We start from the raw sequence: 20,899 nt of genomic DNA, 5'->3' as shown, positions 1-20,899 counted from the left end.
ATATTTCTCAAAATTTGATGTAATTTTTGGAGATTTAAGCTATTGCTATTCAGATAATAACGATCACCAGGTTTCAAGCTACATCCACTGAAGCAAAATTGAACTGAAAATAGGAGTAAGATCCTTCTCCACTGGGGAGGACTAGAAAAATGAATGCTTCCCAAAAAAATAAGATGAATTCAATTAAAGATATGCAGTCACTCATAGATAATTAGTCAGCTGAAAATGAACTGACTTTTTTGAGATGTTGGAACAGTGTTTCCAAGTTATTAAGTGAAAATGAGAAAATAAGAAACCATGAATGTGGTCAAACCAAGAAAACATTGGCGTGCCTTTTTGGAATCTTTTGAAGTTGAAGAGAAGTTTGATAGTATTGAACGTATTGATACATTGATATTTTATACTTTAATAACAAATATCAAAAATTACCTCCCAAATCTTATGGATATAGGGTAATAGTTTTCAAGTTATTCCATTAATTGTTATGGATTTAATCTTTGTCTATAGAATCTACTGAATTTTGTAAAGCTTGATGTCTTACATATTAAGGTTTCTTAATTTATAAGTCTGATAAAATGAATGTTACTCCAAAATAGAAATTTTGAGGGGGAAATCTTACATTTTTAAAATAGACTGAGATATAGAAACAGAAATTTTAGTGACGAGAACTTCAGGTTTCCTTTAAAGTATATCTTTCTTGAGAAACAGGTTTTAATTTTTCAGGTATTCTGCCTTATCACGGGGCTTGTATTTTGATCTTTATCTCTCTTTACAGAATTTAAATCATCCCTTTTAAAGCCGGCTATGTCTATAACTAGAAAGTGAATCTTAGTCTCCTTTCCTACCCAATTGATTCTTCTTTACAGAGATTGATTTGACCCTAGCTTTGTTCTCCCAATAAATTGTCTTTCCTCTATTAAAGGCTGCTTGAGGAGCAAGCTTAATTTTGGTCTCAATTCTGGGATAACTCCAGTTTGAAAATTTGAAATAAACATTTTTTAAAAGAGAAAATCATGGACAAAAAAATGACATTAATATATATTCTGGATCAGCTTATGTTTAATGTCCTTTAAAAAAACCGACAGCACTGCAGATAGAATTTGTGTCTAATATTCGCAAATGGTAATCTATGCACTAAAACTTCTAACTATACAATCTGGACCAGGCACCAATAAGAGGTGTAAATCCCATGCATGCAATGATAGAAAGGCATAAAAAATATATACCATATAAATGCGTGTTCAAGTCAAATGTGGCACCTGGTAACCACATGAATGTAATAAACACATAGTTTTTCTCAGCAACAATATTGAAATGGTTTGCCATTGCTTTCTTACAGGATGTTTTTCTAACTTCCAGTCTAGCCTAAAGCTCCTCCTTTTGGTGGGGAGGGGGAGATTATCCACTATTGGACAGGAACTGATTAGGGGTAGCAATGATGTGGACTAGATGCATCCTTGGAAAAATACCATAAAGGCAACTGTGCTATTCTGAAAGCAGCTACTATTGTCACAAGCCTGTAGTGGGCTCCTTTTTTTATACAGAGGCTCTAATTTTGGAGAGAGTATGCGGAGTCTCCTTTAAAGTGGCGCCCCCTATAGGCTCACAACAATAGTGTCTGCTTGCAGAATACTGTAAGCACAGGGGGTCTTCAAACTTCAGCTTTAAGACTTGTGGACTTCAACTCCCAGAATTCCTCCTCCAGTCATGTTAGCTCAGGAATTCTGGGAGTTGAAGTCCACAAGTCTTAAACTTACCAAGTTTGAAGACCCTTACTATATATAGCACAAGGTTGCCGTGAGACAGTCTCTGTAGGAAAGCTGATCCTTGCATCACCTCAGCTGGGAGCCTTTGTGGGGGGGAAACAAATAACGTAGGTGCTGCTGGGCCCTTGAGGAACAGGCAGTCTTGCAAGTTCCTCGGGTGTCTGAGTGAAAAGAAGGCCTCGGCATACAAGCCCTCACAGACCCTATGTGTCAATAGCCATCTTGGGCCCCTTTGGGTGAGTAGCAGTCCAAGGCCTGCAGGGACCCCAGGAAGCAGAGCATGAGATGCCTCAGAGGGTAGGGGAGGCTTAAGAAAGCCTAGGGCAGGTGGGCCTGGACCTGCACTGTGTCTCCCCCACACCACCTGCGGAAGTTATTAAGCAAGGCCATATCACTTAACAGCTGTCCCCACTTGCAACTGTAAATGGCCAGGTCTATTACTGTCTTAAGTTTAAAATTACCTGTATTTCAGTTGTTTTTACAGATACTATAGCTTTCAAATATTCTTTCAAAGAATGCTCCATCTGATGTAATTAATCCAATGAAGGTTTACCCAGAATATGTGTATTTAGAAGCACAATGTCTATATTCTAGTTTGCTGAAAGTCATCTGCTAAATAAAAAAAGAAGCAAAGGTGGAACACTGGGATTGGTTATTCCTTCTAGGCCACCTTCCTGGATGGTGGTTTATGATCCACAAAAGTGTTTGCAAGACAGTTCTGCTGATTTTCAAGTGATTGTTTGGAATTTGTGCAATTTTAATCCAGAGTCTTCTTCAATTGCAAGATGGTATTATTGGAAAAAGCTCATGATCCATTCCCCAACGCCAATGAAATAGACTCCTTGGGCGATGCCAAAGAGGGGCGCTATCACCAATGCACGACATCCTGCTCCTTTCATAAAAGCGGAAGGACCCTCATGAATCCAGATCTTTCTGCAGGTAATTCACACAATGAGATAATTTCAGCAAAGATATCCTGAGTAGCAGCTGTTGCTATCAGCAACAGAAGGGCATCAAACATGAGTGCTTTTCATGCTTCAAAAATTATTTAGAAGAAGTAATTCTGGAACCCAAAGCAGCAGTGGTGGTATTCTACCGGTTTGGCCCATTTCTGCTGAGTTGGTAGTGCCAATGAGCAGTGGAGACCAAACCGATTCTCTCCGCTGCTCTGCTGTTGGGCCCGCCCATCCGCCCGGGCTGCCATACTCACCTTTATTCCCCCCTTTTGAAATGCAGCTGCTTTGCGTGGCACAGCAGAGCTCTGCAGCAGCTGCTGAAGCAACAGGGAGAGTGCAGGCTTGCAGGTGGTGAGTTGGAATGCCTCTGCGCTTGCACAAATGCCTATTTGGTGTGCTAACACACACGCAAAGTGTGCCCACCAAGCCACGCCCACCAAACCGGTGGTAAAAATCTTTGAATCCCGCCACTGCACAGCAGCACATATGTAGCATTTCTCTTTAAAGCAACTGTATCTCTTTTTCAGACTTTCAAGTGAATCTGAAAAAAGACACAGCTTTTAAAATGAATTGACTCATTAAATCAGCCCTGTCTTTGTAAACGCTCCCGCAGAAGTCTGAAAAGGGCAGTAACCACACTGAAGGGATATCATTGCTTTTGCTCCTAGGCATTCCTAGGCAAAAGTGCCCCAGCATTTTTGCAGAAAGGCAGAGACTAATTTTTGTAACAGTTTTGCTTTTTGCAGGCAACCCATACAGGCAATGATGGGATTTGGGGCATGGAAGATGAAATATCTGTTGTTTAGGGAATGGCATTAAGTGTTTTAAGTGCAACACAGAACTAACTCTGGAAACATGCCCTCCACCTCCCATCTCCACCCCAAAGTAAACACAAACTCAAGAACATTCTGTATGAACTGTACGGTTAGAAAAAACACATCTTTACCAGTTAACTTTTGGTCAAATGATATTGCGTGATGGCTCACACAAACTTGCAACCATTTTGTAAACCAACAGAACATCCACAACTTACTTGCTGAATTCCCAATGTATCCACCAGTCCAGACTAGTTGGGTTTTCCAGCCTTGATGCATGGGGAATATTTTTCAGAGATCAAGTGTTTAATGCTTAAAAAGAATCATATTTAATTCTGTTTACCTGGCACAGTCAATGATTCCATTGTAGGTATCTTCTCCCAGTCCTTTCTGCAGAGTTTGGATGCGAGTTTTTAGAACTGTAAGAAGATAGTTTGTCAGATCTATGCAAAGAAATTTGATCTAAAGATTTACACATCTTTATGGATTTACAGATACCGCAGAGGGATATCTTCAAGACTCAGATTTAATTATTTGCTTAATTTATTTTTGGACAAGATTCTTCCCAATTAAATAAACCTGAAAAAATGTTCATCTCTGATTAGAGATTTACTAAAGTAGTAAGTATGTGGTGCTTTGTTCCCCAATCTATTTTAATTTTAGATATACTACCTGCTAGTAATTTGTGATAGGATGGAAACAAGCCTTTTATATTTTATAGTAGCATCATCTAATACGCACCATCCAATGGTGTTACCGCAACTGCAGCCAGAGATCCCGCCACACAGCCAGACAGAAACGAGTGAAAGAAAGATGCTTTTTCTTCAGAGGTCTTTTGTCCCAACTTGTTAAGGTTGGCAAAGAGTGGAAAATAAATGATGGAAAAAGGGACATCCCTATTGAGAGTAGAAGTAGAATATGTTTGGTAAGCCTTGGAGAGATTTTCATATTTCTCACTGAAGCAAGTTGCTAATTTTGCTTCATTAGTAACTCAATAAATTATGACTAATTTTATATTTATGAAATGTAACTTCCAGGACACTGATATAGCAAGGAGACTGGCTTTTTATTCCCTACTTTCTTGGAAACATGTAATGCAGCATATCAAGTGCAGTGCTTCTCCTCGTTTCTGTGACACAAGTTGCAGTGCTTCCTCAGACAGATAAAAATTTCATGATATTCTCTGGAGACTTATTTCACTGACATATATAGCTATATAGTTTCATTGACAAGATTTTAACGGTTCCTTTGGCACTTATGTTACACTTAGTTTCTCCAACTGTTATACATCCATCTCAAGATGGATTTATGTAAGACCCACACAATTCTCATGATATAAAATTTCAAATATTTGCATTTGCATTACATAATGAATATATATTTTAGAGGGGATGATAAGAAAGCTTTTATATGTTTTCTTACAAATTACTAAAATAAATTTTGACTTGCATTGTATTTTTTCAAAAAGTTATATTTAGCATTGACCTATTATTTTCAATCCCTATGTCATATATGATTACTGAAGGGTGATCATCTTATTGGTAGAATTTATGTTACGGTATATAACAAAGGCTCCCTTTTCAACTTTTCTTTTGTAATTTGGCTAGCATATATTACAAACTTTGAAAATATGGAACAATAACTTGGGAAGACAAAGCATCAAATCTCATGTACATTTTATAGACAAACTTGAAAGTCAGACTTAAGGCCATTTGATTTTACCAATACTTTTGAAAAACATAAAGATCACCATTCTATACTGTAGTAATGGAATATGTTTGGAAGACAGAGAGACTACTGAAAATTTTAATGAAAGCATTTAGGCTTCTTCTCAGAAAAAAAAGAAAGCATAATAAACTACCCAAATATTAAATTGTGAAAAAAGATCCAAAGCCCACATAAAACTCTACAAAGTAATTGGTCCAGTTTCATGCATAAATTTGGATCCTATTAATTCCCATCATCCAAACCAGTTCTCCAAAAGCCAGTGGTTGGGGAACTGACTCCAATTCTGAAGTCAATGGAGAAGTTTTTACGAGTTTAAAAGATAATGTATAAAGAGGACTGAACCCAACTGAGTTCTCTTCTTAGACCATTAGGTGTTGCTACCATAGAACTTCTAGAAAAAGAAGATTCACACTCTTTTCACCTGAGTAAGGTGGCTCCAAGCCCTTTATACAGGCCTGCTATGCCCTGGGTGCGCAGCAGTTCACTTGCAATCCTAGTGGCAGAAGGGCGTTTAGAGGCCGCCATAGTTCCAGTGGTATAAGGCTGTCCTTTGGGCAGATGAGAAGAGGCAGCAGTTGTTTCCTCCAGCCCCAGGGCTTTCTGCTGATGAACAGCTGAAAAACAGAAAGACTCCTTTTGTCCTACCAATACGCAAGACTCTTTTGCGTTCTGCTGAATTCTCTGAAACAGAAGAGGGTTTCATATAGTTTCTGCACCATGTTTGCAAGAGTTTTCATTTTTTAAACATCTCCCAGTCTAATCTATAGTTAAAAATTTCTTAGTGGTTTTTTTGTTCATATACTAAGCACATGACTCTGCTTAAATCTCAAAGCCAAGTAAGTTCAACCAGCTGCTCCTATTCCTTCAGGCAGTTGCATAATCATATTTGCATACAAGCTTCATTATGCATTACTCAATCCACTGAGTCTTATCTGTCTCAAACTATATTAATTTGCTGCCTGTCCATCCCTGAAAATTTAAAGACAGACATTTTTCTAACAGTAGCTGAAACAGACATCATGTCTGACAATATGTCATTTAAGACTTCACCTGCAGATGTGAAATGGGAAGTTGTGCTCCATAAAAAAAAACAGCCTGGCTCAACCTGGTACCCTCCAGATGTGTTAGACTTCAGTTCCCAGAATCCCTACCCAAAATGAAAAAGGTTGATGTAGAGCCTCTGTTTTTCTCACATGTATCATTTATACTTGCATGTATTAAAAACAGCAGCACCTTCCTCTGGGATTTAACTGCAACTGTACAATTGCTGGAATTGATATTGTCCTGAGGCAGCTTCTGTGCATTAAAAATGGCAAAATACAGTGTTTGCCATTTGTAGTGATGAAGCTCTGTAGAGTTTGGTGGATGAGTCATTTTATCATTGGTAGGAAAATGCTTCATTCCACCTCCTAGCTCTGGGTTCGGGTCAGACTTCACCCACTGCCCAGAGAGGTTTGGCTACAGTGGCATCATGATGAGATGTTTTAATTTTCCTAGTCTTAAGCATAACAGAGGAATAAATGCAAGGCTTACATCTCCCTCCATAGTAACCTTTGTTTTTGTCTCTTTGGAATTCAACATATATTAGAAACATGAAATGGGACTAATAGTAATAGCAATAGCAGACTTATATACCGCTTCACAGAGCTTAACAGCCCTCTCTAACTGGTTTACAGAGTCAGCCTATTGCCCCCAACAATCTGTGTCTTCATTTTACCGACCTCAGAAGAATGGAAGGCTGAGTCAACCTTAAGTCTGGTGAGATTTGAACTGCCAAATTGCAGACAGCCAGCAGTCAGCAGAAGTAGCCTGCAGTACTGCATTCTAACCACTGTGTCACTACAGACCAAGATATTGACTGGCTGCCATTTTTTTCCATCCTCTTATTTATTGGCCAGCTGGGAAGGTGACCTAGTTGGCTTACTTTTTGTTGGTATTTTGTGGCTGACAGATAAGACTATAAGAACTGTTCTAGCAAATATGAACATTTATGTATGCAACAAACAATTTTCCTACAAAAATGAAGCCAGATTGATTTTTGTAAACTTTACAGTTTCAGGCATGATATTCCCCTCTGAAAAAAAAATCGGGGCTGGCCAAGAGACCCCGCGCCGCGCGCCAAGAAATCTCACACACAACACCAATGCTACACACCCTTCCTTTCCAGCTGGTCAGGTGTGGATCAGCTCTGGAGCTGGGCAGCTGCTTCCCTGGTGGCGGGGCCGAGGCCGCCACCCGGGGAGCGCCCGCTGCTTTCCCTTGCCAGGGCCGGGCAGTGGCGTGTTGCCCTCCACTGCGTGGCCCCTGCCTGGCAGCGCGCTTCTTGGCACGAGGAAGCCGGGTTGCCCAAGGAGCCTGGCCGACCAGGCGAGGGAAGGCAGCGAAGGCCCTGCTGGGCTGGGGTGGAAAACCACCTTGGCAAGGGGCCGGGGAAGCCTGCGGGCAGAGGACCAAGTGCGCTGAGAGGCAGAGATTCAGCTAAGGCCGTCAGACGGAGAGATGGCTGGTCTGTGGCTGCTGAGCTCCCTTTTCCTGCCGCTCAGTGGCCTCCGCTCGCACTGCCCGGGCTCCGCTCAGGTGTCCAGCTGGGGCTCTGCGCACCTCTGCGGCTGTCCGTTCAAGGGGTCACGGTTCTCTTTAAGTATCCATGGACCGAAAGGTGCCAGGAGGAGGGAGAAGAAACCGGGGAGCCACTGCACCTGAGCCTCCGGTGCCGCTGCTGCCATTGTAAAGCGCCGCCGCGGCTCTTTTTGCCTTTCCCTTCCCGAGGCAACGCGGGACTAGAGCTGCGCGGAGCCATGCAGGCAGTAGCAACTCGTGACTCAGAGGGCCTCCGAGGGGAGGGGAAGGAGGAGAAGGTGGGGGGGAAAGAGGGGGGCGATTCCCCCAAAAATCAGAATTCCGATTTTAATCGGAAGAATATCATGTCTGAGTTTACAGTACTGAGGTGCTCACCTAGCCGTCCAGCATCCTGAAGCTGAATTTTCAACATTTCCATCGGGGAGGTAACCACCACCTGGCATGTCCCAGCTCCGCAGCCAGCCAGCATTTCCCTGGCCAAGGACAATTCTTTTCTGTTAAGAATAAATATATACAAATATATAGGACCAGTTCAAAGCTGCAAATGGAAATGATGGTCAGACTGGAGCAAAATTACAAACAGAGAACAAATGCTCTTTTGCACATACCCTTCCACGGAGAGCAACTGTCGGAAGAAATCATTGGCTGCCAACTTGATTGCCTTTTCAGGAGTGACAAGAGTGAGGTTTACAGCAGCCCCTTGGAGAGAACGTAAGAGGCAATAAGGAGTCTTGGATGATGACTTTGCTGGCTCATCCCTATTCCCAACAGGAAATGCTGATCGCTCTCTCTCGCACACAATCCACAAAAACAGTAATATTTAAATAATACAAGTTTCAATTGTGTGTGTGTGTGTGTGTGTGTGTGTGTGTATACCCATCTTCCTATATTCTCTCTATAATTTTAAATAAACATTCCAACAAAATAATAAACTAAATGCAATACTAAATATCATTTATTCAGAAACATCAAGTTTCTGAGTCTAACACAACTCCTAATATTTTCCATGTAGTTTTCTTTCCAACAATACAAAAATTACCATTGTTAATCTTGTTTGAGTTCCCAGTGTAGCCTATGGTTCTAGGATTTTCTGGTAGTCTCTCATCCAAGTACTAACCCTTAGTTTTAACGATCATCCAAAGTCAACTGTTATCCTCTTAGGCCTTCAGAAAATTTTTTTAAAAAAGTTTTTTAAAAGTACCAATTATATAATAACTGCTTAAAAAAATCTTACAGCATATCCAGATTTTTTCATGTTTCAAATTCAGTCATGAAGAATGTAGATAAGTTCAACTCAACAAATGCTTCTGTACGGATTGGCTATATGAGTAGCAAAGAGAAGTTGATAGAGGCAAGAGCAGAAGAGAGCTGGAGCATTCCTATTTGATGCTTGTGAGCTTTCTGAATGCAGCTGATTTGGCACTGCAACATAGAAGGTGACCTGTTGGCCTTGCCCAGCCAGGTCCTCTATGTGTTCTTAGGACTATGCCCTTTCCTTACCAAAGCAAGCTTTCTATACTTCTGAAAACGTTGCACAATTTGGCTTTAAATATCATGGGGAACCTTCTCATCACTCGTCTTATACCTACAATTATTCCTTTCCCAAGGATACTCTGAAATAGTGAAATCTAAGAAGGACTATATCAGATGACCATCTAAGAAGTAAGGCAGTCAAGTTTTTATGAAAGGAACCAAGAGATTTAAAAAAGGAAGACTATGAATGGCATAAAGCCAGTTTCCAGAATATAATCTTACAAGTGATGGATGGTGGACAAAGATCCTAGTGCCAGAACAAACCTGAAACTTCCAATGAAATACTGTTTGGAAGACTAACTCTTAAACTGTACAGCATTTGCCTTTCAATAAACATTAATAGAATGCAGCATGTATGTTTATAGTACATTTTTTTTTTTTTAAAATGTGGCTATCTTGAAACTACCTTTAATTACTATACCGGAATTGGCAACCTGGAATCTTCCAGATGCTCTTGAACTAAAGTTTCCAAAAGTTCACCAGGTGAGCTGGAATTGACAGGAATTAAGAAAAAACATTCTATATATATTATTTTAAAATTCCTCCATGCAATGTTATTATTTCATTTCCAATTTACAACCATCACACACATACACACACTCTTTCAAATCACATATTTTACTTTAAATTGAAATATTGTAAAAAAACAAATTATTAAAATTTCAAGGCAAATTAAAGCCCATTTCTATAGGGATTACCTCTATAAATGCCAAACAACCCTTCCGAGCGTATTGTCTTCACCAAACAATCTTGCCTAGAATATGAAAGGAAGAAACAATTACAAAAACTATGTCAAATTTGAGGTTCATGGGTGTAATTATTTCTCATTCTCTGTTTTTCCATAATGTTTCTCCTTAGGGTAGCAAGACCTTCTTAGCTATGGACCAAGACAGTTGAAAAGCTCAACTACATTCAGCTTTTAGTAGATATACAGCAGGATTTTTCTCATTATTGACTTTACTTCTGAATGATGGTAACATTATATCATTGACACTCACTTAATTATGCTTGCTAGGAACTGTGGGAAATGTAATTTCCCCCATCAACTCTAGCATCTTTCACACCTTGTGCTTTTCAGAATTGCTGGGTCTGCAACATACTGGTTAGAAATTTTGAGAGTTGCTGCTTTATAAGATATATTAAAAACATTATGGGTAAAAAGAAAATAGATTTTGATATAATGTTACCATCATTCAGAAATAAAGTCAATAATGAGAAAAGAATCCTGCTGTATATCTACTAAAAGCTGAATGTAATTGAGCTTTTTAACTGTCTTGGTCTATAGCTAAGAAGGTCTTGCTACCCTAAGAAAAAACATTATGGAAAAACAGGGAATGAGAAATAATTACATCCATGAACCCCAACTTTGAAATAGTTTTTGTACTCAATAGTGTTAGGAAATGCATCAATAGAACTCATTTTGATTCAGCTTGAAGTTTAATATTCTGTACCATCACTCACGCACATGCCTGTGTAGACTGCTCGCCCTTGCTGATTCTGGAGACGGGTTTTGGCCAAATCAATGGGGAACACACAAGTTACCCCCACAAGGCCAGCTATACCTCCATTGATTAATTTTGCTGGAAGGCTGGAAAGAAAGAGGAGATAGTTACCAACATTTGTTAAAAAGCATGAGAATGCTTTCAAATCCCATTCCTCTTCTGTGGTGCTCTTGGAGGAATACTTTGCAGATTTTGATGCTAGTAAAGTAAAAACAGACTGCGCAAGATAAATATTACTGTGAATGAGAGATGTTGGCCAAAGCAGTTTCAATCATTGCAGTTATTATTAATTTCTACTCTTAAGAAATTTACAGTAGATTGTGAACTCTTTGCTCTCTTCCAGTTAAATTTTGTTCTTATGTTCAACAACGTATTTCTCTCAATAATGACAAGCATCATAGGAACAGAATCATTGACTCTGAAAACCAAGCATACAAAGGCACTACTGACCTGATCTTCTTGCTTGTCATTTTCCTTGGGTGGTGGCTGCTGCTGCTACAGACCCAGGAAATTCTTTGACATTAGGGAACACTGCCTTTGTTATCTTTATTTAATCGGGAACAAAACGATTCTTCTTTCTTTATTGGATAACAAATCACATAGTTCAAAAATAGAATGGAATGTTCATAGTTCAATCAAGTCCCAGGGATTTTCAGGGAAGTTTGCTGAATACATTTGGTTCTTTTCTTTTCTTTCCCCTAATAAGCCAGTCTATACTAGATACTTTCCCTGTTTCCTATCGACCTTCCCTCATGTTTACATCTGAATTCAACTCCTACCCTCAAAACGATGCTATAGAGCACTGCACACCAGAACTAGACACAAGGACAGTTTTTTCCCCGAACACCATCATTCTGCTAAACAAATAATTTCCTCAACACTCTCCAACTATTTACAAAGTCTGCATTACTATTAATCTTCTCATCACTCCTTATCGCCCATCCCCTCCCACTTGTGACTGTATGACTGTAAGTTTGTTGCTTGTATCCTTACGATTTATAGTGACTGTTTCCTAGTATGATTTGATTGCTTATTTTACCCTATGACTATTAAGCGTTGTACCTGATGATTCTGGACTCTTGATGAATGTATCTTTTCTTTTATGTACACTGAAAGCATTTGCACCAAGACAAATTTCTTGTGTATCCAATCACACTTGGCCAATAAAGAATTCTATTCTATTCTATTCTATTCTATTCTATTCTATTCTATTCTATTCTATTCTATTCTATTCTATTCTATTCCATTCCATTCCATTCCATTCTACCTGAGGTCTAGGGAGCTGAAAAATAAGTGCTCAGTAACATTAGAGCAGAATGAGTTGTGGGATCTTCAGTGAGTTTACTCAAGGTAAAAGTCAAGTGAGCTTCTGCTCTTCAAGAGGGATGCGACACCAAAAAATTCAAGGAGTTACAATTTAGTCATATCTGGTTCCAGAATCCAGACCATGAACAGAAAAGAAAAAATCAGACACCCTGCAAATGTTGAAAAAGACATTGTAGAGAATCTCAGGCCACTGTAGAATTTCTTTGTGAAGGGGGGAAAAGGGAAATAGATAAACATCCATCTAGAAAAAGAGGAGAAGGCTTGCAAATATTACTCAAGTGTGGCTTTTACCTACCAGGTAGAGTTAATGTGAAAATAAGAACTAGAACAACTAAAATATTTTTGGCTTGTGATTTAAAATAAAAGATTAAATTTCTAGATCTATCCTTCTACACATTTCAAAAGTAACTGGAATTAATAAACCGGATCATGTCCCATTTTAACCCATGCTAAGTTTTTGGCTAATGTGTTTTATACCTCCAGACTTTGCATTTATTACACCACATTTATAGTCCAATGTATTCTTTAGTTAATTATAATTTAAGCATGGTTGACATTTGAACTGAAAGTGACAGTGTTAATATTTGTAAATTATGATTTAAACTACGGTCTATTCACCATTGTCGATTGAAAGACCAATTCTTATGTAATCAAGGTTTAAATATTTGTTTAAAAAGCTAGGCTAAATAATTTTGTGTAGGCAATATGTTTTTTCTGCTTTTTCTTTTTTATTAATGCAAAGGCAGAAATTGTGGTTTATCAGATAAGTCATAAACAGCTAGCTTTACAAACATTCAGCCATAAAACATGATTTCTAAGACTTAAAGATGGAGTTCTATAAAACATATTAAGCTAAAACCAAACAACCTACCATAAATGGATACAAAAATTATGCAATCTGTGTTGCATTCTCTGAAACCAACCAGTGTGCTAAATGTAGAATTGAATAAGTCTTTTTGTTTCAGCCAGGAAATAACATCAAAAAAAATGATGGTATTTTTCTGCTTTCAACTGGATGTGGTACAGCTAAAACAAACAAAATCACCCTGGGTATATTTATAAACTTTACTATGTTTTTTAATTATTATAGTTTTTTTTCCAGCAACCATGCAGATTTTTTGCAGATAGTACAACATACACAAACAATGAATCATATAGCAGAAAAAATGTCACCAATAGTTTTACGATTAGTCATGATTCTTATGTAAGCATTTTATATAAGCTTTGGAATTGCAATACTAGCACTGAAAAAATAAGTTTGCATGATGTTTAAAACTTCTAGAGCAATCTATCTCCATCCAACTGTGCAAAAATATACATAGCCAGTCCTCATATAGATTGGCAAAACAAACTATCTGTACATATTTTGAGTGTTGTTAGAATTGATAATGTCAAACCTACAAAAAGTACTAAAATGTAGCTACAGTAAATAAAAAATATCAAATGTTCATCTGCAATATAAACTTTAAAAAATCAAAATATCATAAACCGTTCCTGTGAAACTGACCCAATTCCTCAAATCCACACCCTTTCCCCCTCTACTGTAAAAAAAAAATTATTTAAATGTCAAAAATCATACATTAAGTATCCAATGCACTAATCAGATATAAAAACATCTTAACTTTCTGGAAACTGTTATTATTAGCTGCTGGTTGCTCATTCACATGCATTTCCTCATCTATAGAAAACTTCAAAATAAAAGTTTCAGCATTTGGTTGATGGAATAATTAGTGCAAATGTGTCCATACAGTGCTTTATAGAGCACAAATGCAGTTTTAATTATACATATAATACACACCAGACACAAATGTTTAGAAACTACATGAGGCTTATAATTGTTCCTGCAGCAATGTTAGAAATAAATGGCTATAGACTACCTCCTCCTAATCCACTTCAAATTTCACTGACTAAATTGACTCTCCCTCTCCTCTTACGCCAATTAGCAATCTCACTAGATTGAGTAGACCATTTGTCTCCAATTTCATTTGCACAAAGAATGCCATGAATTTGTAGGTTGCTTTTGGAATGATAAATACTGAAAAACTTTATGAATGAAATGTAAAGTCAGAAAAGTTGAGAAACTTACCTTCCTTATTTTCAAGCAGTTGGGTTCCTCCCTTCCTCCTCTCTCATTTTTAAGCATCTGACTCACATCTGGAATCCTTAAAAAACAATCACTCATGCCTGTTTTAAGGGACTGTCCACAAATTCCCAGTAATATTATCTGAATACACATAGGAAACCCTTTTTTAATTTCTGGTTGTTCATCTTATTTTAGGTCCAGCAAAAAAAGCAGCTCAAGTGTTTTCTATCTGATGAGGACAATTTTAAACAAATGCTGTACATTTCAGTTTGTTTAGTCAAGCTCTAATTTCTGGAGCAAGGTTGTATCGACTGATAATATTATGTTCCATTAATGTAGTATCATGCGATGAGATTTCATATCCCCAAATCAATTACAGATCAGTAGACAATTAGGGTCTTCCTGGACTCTTAGTGGGTAAATATGGCCAAGAAACATTTATGACCAGTAAGACATTTACATAAGATTCCTTAAGCCCATTTCTGGACCAGGAAGTTCTTTACATGGTGAGTCATGCCACATCCTGCAATGTGGGCAAGTGCGAAGGGCTTAAACTTGAAGACAACTCAGAAATAGCTAGTCCATAATGTGGCATCCCACTGCAAGCTGTATTAGTGACCAGTAGGTTTCCAAATACAAATCAAGGTGCTAGTTGTCATCTATAAGGCTTGTCGTTTAATTATTTGCAGGACAGTCTCTCTCCTGTTTCTGCTTATTCAATAAGATTGAACAGAATTTAGCAATGTCACCTGATGGGAACCAGATGTGCAAAATGTACCTTTGCTGTTATAGTCCCTAATCATTTAGGTATACCTTAAAGACCAAGCTTTTTCTCCAGGCTGAGCTAGAGTGGGATGTTACAGTTTTTTTAAGTGGATGTTTGCTCCATAGGAATGACTACCCTTTTCTGCTGTTTGATGTTTTATATCCTTGTTTTTATTTTATATATACCCAAAGCCAAGGGGTTGAACAGCCTTAATAGATTTCATTTAGCTATTAACAGATGTATCTAAAGTTTTTTCTTCTGTATGTAGTGTATGTATTGTGGATCTTGTTTTTAAAAAAATGAAAATGAGGGTGAGAAAATAACCTTTTTGAAATTAATTCATGAGAATCATTTACAATATTATTTAAAATTGTCCTTTTCTCCCTTCCAGAGATTGTCAGAGATTGCCTGAACAAGTACTACCTGCAGCTATGCAGGTAATACATAAGAATAGTAGTGCAAGTCATAAGTTTGAAAAAGGTGTAAAAAAGCAAGCAACATCTCCACAAGACCCCCGAAAAGCAAAAGCCAATTTTCCATTGTCACCAGCTGATGTGTGGGTGCAAACAAAATTCACAGTAAAACCTTTTTGAAGCTTTTTGTATTGATTGTATAGATAGAAGAGCAGGCCAGTTATAGTTGGGGGTTCCACTTTAGTCAGTGATCACTGCTATCAATATGCCAGGCAGGCACAGAATTCTTGCACTGGCAAAAAAAGATTGCAAACTTTTTACAGTCCCTAGACAAGTAGGCTTTACAATGGAGAGGGAAAAAGGAGACAGCACGTGATTTGCTGGCTGGGCTGCTGAAGAAAGGGGGGCACACTCTGCTCCACCCAACAGGAAAGGAATCCCTGCCATAGGCAACTTTGCCAAGGCAGATGAATATGACAGATCTTTTTGGTTACTTTATGCAGAAGATAAACATGCTACAGCTCTGGCTTTTAAAACAATCACCTCTCTCGTTATTTCCTCATTAAATCTTCCTGAATGGATGCTGGGTGCTGCTTCTCCAGAGTTAAAAAAAAAAAAAACCCTCATGTTTAAGATTAATTTTTCAAATGCAATCCCGAATTCCTGTTGTGGTGGTTTTTCCCTCAAAATGTCCCCTTCCTTTTCTTCATTCTGCAGGAACTTTCCAACTCAGAGCACTTTCTTGTTTTTTTTCATTTTGCAAACTAATATTATAATTATCTATTTGTCATACAAATCCACTGAAATTAAAGCTTTTTCATATGGTATTTTATAAACAACTCACTATAATTGCTAAAATAATATATTTTGGAGGACAACCAAACTACTAACTACTTATATAGTTGGGTCAGCTTTGCTATTCTAGCTTCAGTAATTTGCCTCTTGGAAAGGGCAAAACTAATAATTCCCTAAAATAAAAAAATAGTTACATCCAAATCTGTGTCTGATGAGAAGGAAAAAAAGCCTTGATCCATTCTAGAAAACAGCACTAGTTGCTCTCTTGCAAATCCTGCATTGAATAACTGATTGACAATGATAAGAAATTTCTAATTTACTCTAAAATTATTAACATTATACCTCCTACATGTTATATGACAGAAATTAGTAAGTATCTTGTAACAGGATATTATTACTCAGGTGGCTAAATAAAATTTCCCAGTAATACAGATTTGGTAGCTCAGTGGTAAGTCACACAGCTTTGTATAAAAAAAAATGTCCAGATGTAATTCTCAGCCTCTCCAGGCAAAATTGTCTAACGTAACAGATGATTGCAAAGGCTACTGCCTGAAAATCTAGAGACAGTGCCAGTCTCTAGAGATAAAGGCAAGACAAACTATTGCTCTGATTTACATAAAGCTATTGTTTAATGTTCCTAGAGATTCTCATCCCCATTCCACACACACACTCAGATACACACAGGCCAAATACTATTTTAAGAACATATTTTATACAAAATAACACATTCTTATGGGAATAAAATCTACAGATCTCTAAAGTTCAAAACTCTTTTTTTTAAAAAAGGAACCTTTAAAAATTATCCAAACACATCATTAAACTAGCTATTGAGGTAACTGTCACTGCCAGAGAATCAGTAGGACAAGAGAAAATATAAACAATATAAAAATAAATAGTATTCCCCTTTCCAGTATTGACCAGGAAAGTTCAAACCTAGCTCTTTGCCGTTTCCAAAGAGGAAAGAAAGGATCCCTGATACTATAGTCCATGGACAAGGGAATTGACCAGGGCTTTTCAGGAGCAATGAGGTACCTGAGCTCCAGGTGATAAATACAGAGGAAGATATGGGGACCGTTGCTTTCATCCATGGTGTTAAGTCTCTAAGCAATGGGCTGATGGTAGCTTCTGCAGCACAAGTTCACTCTGTGATGGGGTGGAAAGTTCATTGTTGTGCATAGCCCAGACTATGTCAGTCTCTTGCCAGGGTTTGTTAGATATTTTCACAGCTTGATGGTGAGAGATCTCTTACAATAATGACTCATAGTTCTGTAGACTAACAATTGTGTTGTATTCATGGAGACTGGGATTTGATGTGCAAGGCTTCCAAGACCAAAAACATTATCTAGATGCTAGCATTCATAAAAAGAAACATTCTCTTTTCTCTGACTTTAACAGACAAATTACATTCTTTACAATCTTAATTACAATAAAATAGCTCCTTTCTACCCATACAATGCTTGACTCAAGACACAATATTTTAGGAATGGTTATGTTTGATAAACATTGCCAGGTCAAAATCAGATATTGACATATTTATACCACAAATATTTTCCAACAACTGGCCTCCATTCCCCACGCTCCCAATTAGAAAACCTTTTTTTCTTTTATTTAGGATGGAAAATTTCTCATTCTACTTAATAAAAAATTCAGCTGGGTAATTAAAAATAAACAGGGCAATTAACAATGGAACAACTGGATACTTTAAAAATGTAGAAAGTTTGGAGAAAAAATATTTCTATTTCAGAGTTATTATTTCCAATAAGATTCAACTAACAACTGCCAAATCTAATTTGTAACTTTAGGAATGTTACAAAATGCTTCCCATTTAAAATTTTCAGGTACCTAACTAAACCAGGAGAAAACAGCATTATTGTTGCACTTTGTTACTAAGTAGTTTTTCTAGGTTGTAGCATCAAACTATTATGAAAAAGCAAAAGTACCAGAATAAGCGGGTCATATAGTGAATTATTATATCTAACTTGCAATTTATACTTCTTGGGGGAATGAATAATTGTCACAATATTTAGAATCGGATATAATTTAATGAAATTGCAGCTTAGGGAAAAATGTAAATTTTATGCTCAGCTAAGATGATGGACATAAAGATTTTGTCTTATTTTGATGGCATCATTGATCATATAGAAAAGCCTTCCTCCAAACTGGGATTTTTTGGCCATCCTGATTGGGAAGTTCTTGAAATAGTTGCTCCATAAATCTGGACAATATCAGTTAGGAATTCTGCACTGTAGGACCTACCAATTATATTTGGCAGATGTATGTTCAAGACACATAATTGTTCTTCATTTTTACAGTTTATCAGCATCTAAATTCTCTTTAAAAAGCATGACAAAGCAAATTATTGACAAAATGTTTCTTAATAGAAAATATTCTTGACTCAAAAGATTATCATCTAAGATTTTAGCTAGCTTTAGCAGCTAAGTATATCTTTGAAGAGCAGGCTAACCTACAGCTTTTCTTCCAGATTCACAGTAAGGTGAGGAAATTATGTATTCAGATATGCTAGGTTTCAAAGTACCCATCACTGCTTTCAAGTACCCTTGAAGCTCACAGGGAGTATCAAGATAAATGTTCTCACCTTTCTCTTACTTGCACTCATTAAATTATCCTTGTCACTGACATACGTATTCATGCAGACCTGCTACCAAAGTCTCCTTATTGGAATCTCGTATCTTCCATTTTCTAGATAGAATTTAAACATTCCATTTTAATGTGCTTCTACATATCTATTCCAATTTCTTCTCCAGAGTGCCTGCCTAGTCTGACATTATAAACTGCTATCTTCTATCGCTGCCTCATAATTTCACCACTGCAAATTTAAACATACAGGAAATGAAATCAGGGAAAATAGTTTATATTTTCTTTAAAAACTGAACGTAGTAGTAAAAGTGAGCATTAAAAGATGCTTTATACAATGCTCACACTTCATTGTGAGGAAAGAAAGTCCAGCTTCCTTAACTCCTATAAAGGCCACTACAGGGCATAATTTAGTGAAAACCCAGAGAACCCAGAAGTTGGGCCTTCTTATTTCCTTCCACCTGTGCTAGACAGAATTTGAATTCAAGCAAAAGACTAACAACATTCTCTGGTTTTTAAGAACTCTTTTCTTAAGGCTCTTTACTTAAAATTTGTTTGAAGAAAAATGCAGTGGAACTAATTACATAGAACATATTGTAACATTGACTTACACATACCTTTTAATAAAATGGTAATAAATCATAAGTAGGTTCACTAAGAAAGGAATAATCTGTCTATGCATCTATATAACATAATAAATTCTTGTTCTTCAAAAGCCAAAAAATCCTGATTTGGGATCGAACAAAAGTGAACTACCTTACCATTATTCTGTTTCATTAAGGTGTAGAATTCAGAAGCTCAGTAAATTATTAGCCACCTCTTGATAAAAGAGAACTTTTAACTTGCCATTAAGACAATAATAACTATTGAATGGGAGATACCAGTTGGAGTAAAACATACATAACTAACAAAATACTACTGCTGGTAATGAATACCAAAGGTTTATTTTAAAATTCTAACCATGAGTAAGGAGAAAAAACTCTCAAAATGCTAATATGTAAGTAGTTATTTTGGGGAGTAGAGGCAAAACACATTTCAAGTAGTGATTACATGAGTCAACTTTAACCACCAAGACTTTTCATTTTGAAAATCATTATTCTAAATGATCCCACAATCATATTTTCTACCGTACTCTATTCCTAAAGGATTAGAGAAATGCAAACAGGATTTTAAAAAATATTTCAACATGAAAAGCAAAGACTTTGCAGAGGTGAAATGTTCTGCACCCCACCTAACTAGTAAGCAGACACAGATAGGTTGGAGCGAGAAGATTATTGCATTAGACGGCTCTTTCATCAGAGCAAGCATAAGGCCTGAGCCCAAGATCAGACAAGCTCTAGCTGTGTTATTAATTGATATTGACTGTACAAGATAATGTATTATTTGAAAAGCAATATTTTTAATGAATTAAAGCCAAAATCCTAATTCACTGGCTCCCTAGGAGTAAGTAAAAATCACATGCTTACAGATATGACAGATTACACTGTAATCCTAAATGTTTATGGAGGGATGGTTTTAAGTTCACCCAGAAAAGCTGATTGGAGACTTTTCATAACCAAAAACCTGCTTCGTTGTTTTGAGCAATTGGATTTTCTCTTTCTAAGCATGCCCCATAACCAACCAATATGTTTCAAAGACTAGAATACAATGCCTCTGAAATGTGTTTCAAAACTAATATACTAGAAGAGATGAAATGGAAGAATAGAATGCTTTAGAATAAGATGGGCTCTTTGTAATCTTACAACCATTTTATATGTTCTTTGCCTACCAGTTTATAAAATTAGGTTAATCTTTTTAATTTCTGAGAAATTGGTAAAGTAATTGAAAATAATTTGCATGCTGAAGTTATATGGGATGAACAGGGTATAAGTAAGAAAAGATATTTGTCTTTCTGTATATGTACCGGTTTCTTTTAATATGTTCCTAGGAAAATTACTTCCCCTAACAGATTAGCTGCTTAGCACACAAGATGCTAACTGTTCTTAACTGCATCAAGTCATTTAAAATGGTTATAACTGGGAATCTGTTTGTCTTTTATTTG

The 20,899-nt window shown here is 37.1% G+C and overlaps 1 protein-coding gene across 1 annotated transcript; it reads right to left on the bottom strand.

Annotated features, from left to right (window-relative positions):
- Nucleotides 1-1,026: 1,026 nt before the first annotated feature.
- On the bottom strand, nucleotides 1,027-14,702 carry SLC25A18 (solute carrier family 25 member 18). Its single transcript, XM_026716940.2, has 10 exons — nucleotides 14,293-14,702; nucleotides 11,331-11,458; nucleotides 10,844-10,966; nucleotides 10,077-10,132; nucleotides 8,454-8,544; nucleotides 8,221-8,339; nucleotides 5,687-5,879; nucleotides 4,279-4,433; nucleotides 3,881-3,956; nucleotides 1,027-2,699 (listed from the first exon to the last, which is right to left on the bottom strand). The coding sequence occupies exons 2-10, from the start codon at nucleotides 11,348-11,350 to the stop codon at nucleotides 2,558-2,560; spliced, it is 975 nt and encodes a 324-aa protein (XP_026572725.1). The 5' UTR covers nucleotides 11,351-11,458; nucleotides 14,293-14,702; the 3' UTR covers nucleotides 1,027-2,557.
- Nucleotides 14,703-20,899: the final 6,197 nt, after the last annotated feature.

This window comes from Pseudonaja textilis, chromosome 5 (assembly GCF_049901715.1).
Source record: "Pseudonaja textilis isolate UNSWEBS1 chromosome 5, rPseTex1.2, whole genome shotgun sequence".
Classification (NCBI taxonomy): domain Eukaryota; kingdom Metazoa; phylum Chordata; class Lepidosauria; order Squamata; family Elapidae; genus Pseudonaja; species Pseudonaja textilis.
Note: the sequence above shows the minus strand (reverse complement) of the source record. Positions and strands in the feature narration are given on the sequence as shown.

Coding starts and splice junctions, on each gene's coding strand:
- SLC25A18 (XM_026716940.2), bottom strand. CDS start 11,350: ATGACAAGCAAGAAGATCAG. Junction 8,340..8,453: donor CAGTTGCTCTCCGTGGAAGG/GTATGTGCAAAA, acceptor TATTCTTAACAG/AAAAGAATTGTCCTTGGCCA. Junction 5,880..8,220: donor TCAGGATGCTGGACGGCTAG/GTGAGCACCTCA, acceptor TCTGTTTTTCAG/CTGTTCATCAGCAGAAAGCC.